The sequence below is a fragment of the Syngnathoides biaculeatus genome, chromosome 5 (genome assembly GCF_019802595.1).
Source record: "Syngnathoides biaculeatus isolate LvHL_M chromosome 5, ASM1980259v1, whole genome shotgun sequence".
NCBI classification, from domain to species: Eukaryota; Metazoa; Chordata; class Actinopteri; order Syngnathiformes; family Syngnathidae; genus Syngnathoides; species Syngnathoides biaculeatus.
Genome location: NC_084644.1, coordinates 28,061,114 through 28,067,113, shown reverse-complemented (window position 1 = coordinate 28,067,113; position 6,000 = coordinate 28,061,114). Strand labels below are relative to the sequence as shown.

Below are 6,000 nucleotides of genomic sequence, written 5' to 3'. Positions count from 1 at the left end.
GGTACTGAAAAAACTCAAGAGACTAGAAAGAGTAATAATAAATTTTTAAAAATGCTGAACGTTAACTCATGAAAATCAGGCATTTCAATCAGGCAGAGAAATTATTTAAAATACTTAACCATAGATTTCATGGTGTCCTGCACAGATTCAAGACACCCTACGCCTGATGTAGTAGGCCAGCCTCAGAACATAAATGAACCTCCTCCCTGGGTCTTAGTAGCTACACTCTGTGTCTAGAACATTTTTTAGGGATTAAATGGCAATTATTGCACTTTAATCTCAACCAAAAAATTCTTTCTTCGTCTTGTTTGCTGGTTTGGTCAAACACATTGGAGGATCTGTATCTCTTTTATGCTGGAACAGTTTTACTGTCGGAGTGGTGTGTCGAAGCTTCCTTCAACAAAAACATAAGACAAAGCGCTAGCAACACACTGGATGAAAAAAGTGAATCATTACATACCTAGAACAAGAAAAATTAAATATGGTGTTGCCTGTGGCTGTAGTGCTACACCCTGTGAGGGAAGGACAGAACAAGATAGGACAGAACAGGGACAGGAGAAGACGCATGCAGGACAAGGGTTGTAAACCTGGCTGTACATCTGAAATGTGGTGGGATTGACTAAGTGAATAAAAGAAGTCTCTAGAATAAAAGTGTACATGAGGGGATACACAAGTAATTTGCTTATTCAGAAGATATTTGTTGCAATAAGTGAGTGGTCCCATACCCAGTGAAAGAGTCCTTCGTGTGTCTACGGATAAATGCAAATGAATTGAGACCCTTTTACATGCACAAAGACTGACAAACGCATCCTGTAATGGAGCTTTCCAACTGGCGATCATAAGCTCCGCCCCCTTAGCTACAGTTGCCATGTCCTACGAGCTTTACTGCTCACATCCAAAATGGTGACTGAACAGAACAGGTTTGAAGTTGATTCTCTATCGCGTATTCCAGATGATATTGGGATATGTTTTTTGCCAAATGCCTAACCCTATACAGCGCACGACGCAATATCAGAGTTACAGCGAAATGTTGGCGATCGATGCACAAAAGTTTAACGCCTCACAAACTTCATATTGAAATCCAACAGGATAAAATAGTAGAATCGGATAATATCATTGCAGTCTTTATAAGTGAGTTAGGTTCGACTTTCTACAAGTGCATTTAAACAATGGTGATTAACTCTGTCAGTACTGTAGTCACCAGATGAAAAAGTTTCACTTGGCTCGTAATTGAACTGAGTGCTCTGTCTTAAAAGTCTGATCTGATACAAATAGGCAAATAGAGATTTCTCTTGCACGACGTGGCGCATTTAGTAGCCATAACCCGACTCTTCGGCATAAAACATTACACACTTCATTCAGCAGGTCAGTGATGCACTAGCAAAGTGAAAGTTCTTCTCCTGCAATGTATAAAGCACTGATAATAATGAAATCAAACTCAAAGATACTTCTCCCTTCACTTACCTTCGAACATACAGCCTTGTGTTTGTTGATACTGTTCACATATAGTTGTACGTGCGGTCTTCCGCAAGCCTTAATCCATCGTAGACACTTCGTCAACTGTGTTTTAGGCTTTGGAAAATGAATCAATCTAGCAGGATAGCTTTCATCAGAATTTCATCTTTCCCGAGCGCCTCTGAGGACCATTTTCTTTGTAATATTAACTTTTCGAAGCGCACGTTACTGACAACCAGTATTGCTTGTGGGACAACATGGTGCCAAGGTTGTGTCAAGACAGGGAGGTTAAGACGATGCGACTATCTGATTGGCTATTATTGTACAAGTGATTGACAGGTCGGAAAGGTCGATTGCTGTGCCTGTAGCACCGAGGCTGAGGACCCCATCCAATCAATCGAGGGCGGGATCGGGTCTAGGGGTCCCCCCAGGGAGCACCCCGGTGGACGGGACACGTCCCACACCAAGGGGCCCAGGGCCATCTGCTGGCTCCACCGAGGCACTCTGTCACGTGGCCACATGGACCCAAAGGCTCGACACACCCCATCAACCCACAGGGCCCACAATGCGGCCAGTCCCCACCCAGCCAGAGTATGGGAGAATATCTTGCCAGGCACTACTGTTCGACAAACAAACCCCCCCCCCCCCCCCCCTCCCACGGCCAACCATCCTGCAGAAGTGGGTCTACACATGTAGTGCAATCAAATACAGGGGATTATTGTGTGTGATGTACAGTATTTAAAATCTAGGCGGGCAGGCAGCACAGAGGAACAGAGCGCACAGACGTGTTAAAACATGGTCCGACACCCAACCCCCGGACTCCAGACCAACTCTCCAGGAACCATATGATATTTATATGTGCCAAAATGTGATTAGTGACAAATATATGTACAGTATGTATGTAGTGTTATGATGGGCTGCTACGTGAGTGTTTAAGCGGCATGGCTCCTGCAGGCCAGCCCATCAAATAGAATCATTTGATGGGTTTATACGCACAATTAAAATTGCCAAAATAATCTATAGCAACAGCTCTAATAGCACTCACACGGAGGCTTATTTTTCTTTTCCTTTCAGCCTGTCCTGTTAGGGGTCGCCACAGTGTGACATTTTTTTCCATGTAAGTCTCTCCCCTGCGTCTTCCTAAAACCAACAGGCCTCATTCTTCCCTTACAACATCCAAGTGGCTTTGTCCAGGATGCTTTGATAGTGTTGAGGTTTCATTCTACCCTGTTCAGATTCAAGACACTTTGTGCTGGAAATGCTGGAGGTTCAGTTATTGTTCTGGTACTGCTTTGCGTCATACTACTACATCTTTGGGTGTTTTGGGTCAGTTGTTTTTGATGAGTAGAGAAGAGGTAGATTTAGGTCAGCAGTTCTGAAATGTGCCAAATTCAATCAAAACAAAAAAAATTTCAGGATCAGCAACATAAAAATATTGTTGCATATAGTGAGGCAGATGTTTTATTCTAGAATATTTAATATTATTGTTAACCATTGTAACATTATGCCCAGTTTAAACATGAACAGATTAACACTGCGCTTATTGTCAGAAAAAAGAAGAAGCTATACTTCAATAACTCAAATAAAATGTTCATCTATGCGGCATGGTGGGTCACCTGGTAAAGCGTTGGCCTCACAGCTCTGAGGAACTGGGTTCGATCCCAGCCCCGCCTCTGTGGAGTTTGCATGTTCACCCCATGCCTGCGTGGGTTTTCTGTGGGCACTCTGATTTCCTTCCGCATGTGATTGTGAGTGTGGCTGTTTGTCTTGATGTGCCTTGAGATTGGCTGGCAACCAGCTCAGGGTGTACCCCGCCTTCTGCTCATTGACAGCTGGGATAGGTGGATGGATGGAAAATGTTCATCCATTTTCTGTCCTGCTTATCCTTATAAAAGTTGCAGCAATTCATATTTATTGCACATAAAAGTTCCAGAAAATTGTATCTAAACAAATATTTCAAAATCACAGCTCTTAAAGGTTAACTTGTACTTAAAAGTTAAATGCAACTGAAATGAATTGAACAAATATACGAGACTGCATTTAATCCTGGTTTAATCCTTTGTAACATTATACACAGTTGGAATTTAATTCAGCCATTTTTACACATACCATAGAGAAATGGTGCCACCTGCAACCTTTGTAAAATAATTGTCTCAAACATGAAATATTTTGATACAATATTGATTCTATACCGACCACTCCTAGTGGTCCCATTAAGATTAGCAGAGGTCGAAAATTTTGTCAAAGTAACCTTGGAAAAGGTCATAAAATGACATGAATTATACATGGTGTTAAAAGGTCATTAAAACAACAAAGTGGTGATTGATAGTTTTCCACCACTGCAAACCTTTTGTTAAATAATACCTCTCTGACAATGTCCCCTTTAAGTATGTCAACATGATGGCGGTTTCAGTGCCAAGTGACTGTCCCGTGATTCAGCGGCTGGTTAAATTTGGAATTGCACGGCGGAGATTTCTGGCCTAACCGGCTGGTGAGGTTTTTGCGGGAGAAGACGGTGAAGAGCCGGAATAAAAATACACCCCCAGTGTGATGTCGTTGGAAGCTTCTTACGAGCTGCTTTCTGCCCATGCCTCATATTTGTGTTGTATATTTATCCCAATGTGTCCACGTTGTAGCCTAATAAGGCTCGCTGCTTGCAGATGCCGAGGGACAGAGGGCGGACAGAAGGGATGCTCGGAAAAGTTTGGTTGAAAGGAGTCAAAAGTACTTTCCCATCAGCTCTGCATGTTTTTTTTTTTTTTGGGGAGGGGGGAGTGACCATACCAGGTTATTATAGGCCTTGAAGACAAGTGGTTTTCCGAGTTATTTGATGTGGTACTATGTACATTAAATGTCATTACTGTATATGGCATATGTGCATATTATATGGTATATCTGCACAAAAATGGAACATGTGTATCCATCTTAGTCATTTATTTATAGATGAATAATAAAGGAATTTTAAAACTAAGTTTTGAATTTATATGCTCTTACATTGTGTAGCTGCAGGATTCCCACTTTTCCTTTTTTTTTTTTTAGTTCAAATGAGGTATTTTACTTACTAAAGTTCAATTTATTGCCATAACAATGACATATGTTCTTAAACTAATTTAAACATTCAACAGATTTTAATTTACTGTAACAAATGTGGATTAAAAATACACATGGTCTTTAAAACATGAATGTAAATTACTACTATGTAATGAAAATGGTCTAATACACATTCTAATACTCTGAAAACTATTTACGTTTTAGGATTTTTTTTTCAATTAAATTTTAGTTGGTGATTTCAAGATTAATAAATTGGAGCAAAAAAAATGGATAAATAATTAAAAAAATTAAAACATAAAAAAATCCCAGTTTTAATACCCTGAAGTGTTTTAAAATTTTTTAAAGTCATTTGCGAAGACATATTTTATTGCATTAGTGAAGACTTCGAGGGAACACGTTTTCTGACTTGTTTGCACGTCTGCCTCACATTTCTGAGGACTTAACTTCAAATCCACACAATGCGCCGATGCACTCACCATGCTGGCTGCTTGAAAAGTAGATCTTGGGTCAAAAAAGTGTGAGCACCCTTGGTCTAAATTGACCGTAAGTGTGAATGTGAGTGCAAATACTTGTTTGTTTATACATGCCCTGCGATTGGCTAGTGACAGTTCAAAATGTACCTCGTCTTGCACCTGAAGAAAGCTGGGATAGGTTCCAGGGCACCCGCGACCCTAGTGCGAAGAAGCGTTTCAGAAAATGGATGGGTGGGTGAACACTTTTATACTGTACCTAGGAGACAAGTTGTATTTTTTTTTCTTTTTTTTTTTTTTTTTTTTTTTTACTTTGAATTTTTATTTTGCCTTCTTTCATTTTGTGGTTAATGTTTTTTTGTTTTTTTTTCTTTCTTTCTTTGGTAGCATAGTAAGAGAACTGGTTAGAGCGTTGGCCTCGGTTCTGAGGACCTGGTTTCAAATCCTGACCCCGCCTGTGTGGAGTTTGCATGTTTTCCCCGTGCCTGGGTAGGTTTTTTCTCTGCGCACTCTGGGTTTCCTCCCACATCCCCAAAAACATGTATTAATTGGAGAGACGAAATTGCCCTTAGGTATGATTGTGAGTGTGACTGTTTGCCTCCGTTTCTTGTGATTGGCCGGCAACTAGTTCAAGGTGTATTCCTCCTGCCCCATGATAGCTGGGATAGGGTCCAGAACTCCTGTGACCCTTGTGAGCATAAGGGGCTCAGAAAATGGATGGATGGATGTTTTTTTTTTTACTTCATAATATTAAAATAAAATTGATTATCTTTATTATTTTCTTCCTATTAATTATTTCTTACTTCATTCTAGCAATGCCCCAAAGCAATATGGAGAGTCCCAGGATTCAGTGGCAGGAGGGGCCCCAGCCACTGTGGATCACCAGTGTGGCTGGCAGTCCCGGCTCCTCAGGGGCAGAGTCGGACACTGAGAGCAGCAGCACAGAGAGCGAGAAAGTGAGCCTGATGAGGTCGCCGATGAAATGTACTCATATTGCACTTAGTCAATCCTCTTTGATTATATC

General features: G+C 41.0%; 1 protein-coding gene across 9 annotated transcripts in view; it reads left to right on the top strand.

Annotated features, from left to right (window-relative positions):
* The window catches only part of LOC133501253 (pleckstrin homology-like domain family B member 3), a 41,720-nt gene that overhangs the window by 11,421 nt on the left and 24,299 nt on the right, over positions 1 to 6,000 (top strand). For 6 of the 9 annotated variants that reach the window (XR_009795139.1, XM_061820874.1, XM_061820870.1 and 3 more), the window contains 2 exons: positions 5,364 to 5,465; positions 5,790 to 5,932. Coding sequence is in view for 8 of the 9 variants with exons in the window: in XM_061820874.1 (XP_061676858.1) it covers positions 5,447 to 5,465; positions 5,790 to 5,932 (162 nt within the window). In the remaining variant the exon portion in view is untranslated. Of the gene's footprint in view, positions 1 to 4,159; positions 4,180 to 5,363; positions 5,466 to 5,789; positions 5,933 to 6,000 lie in introns of those variants that run through there. The other 3 variants (XM_061820878.1, XM_061820877.1, XM_061820872.1) reach the window with 2 other exon arrangements.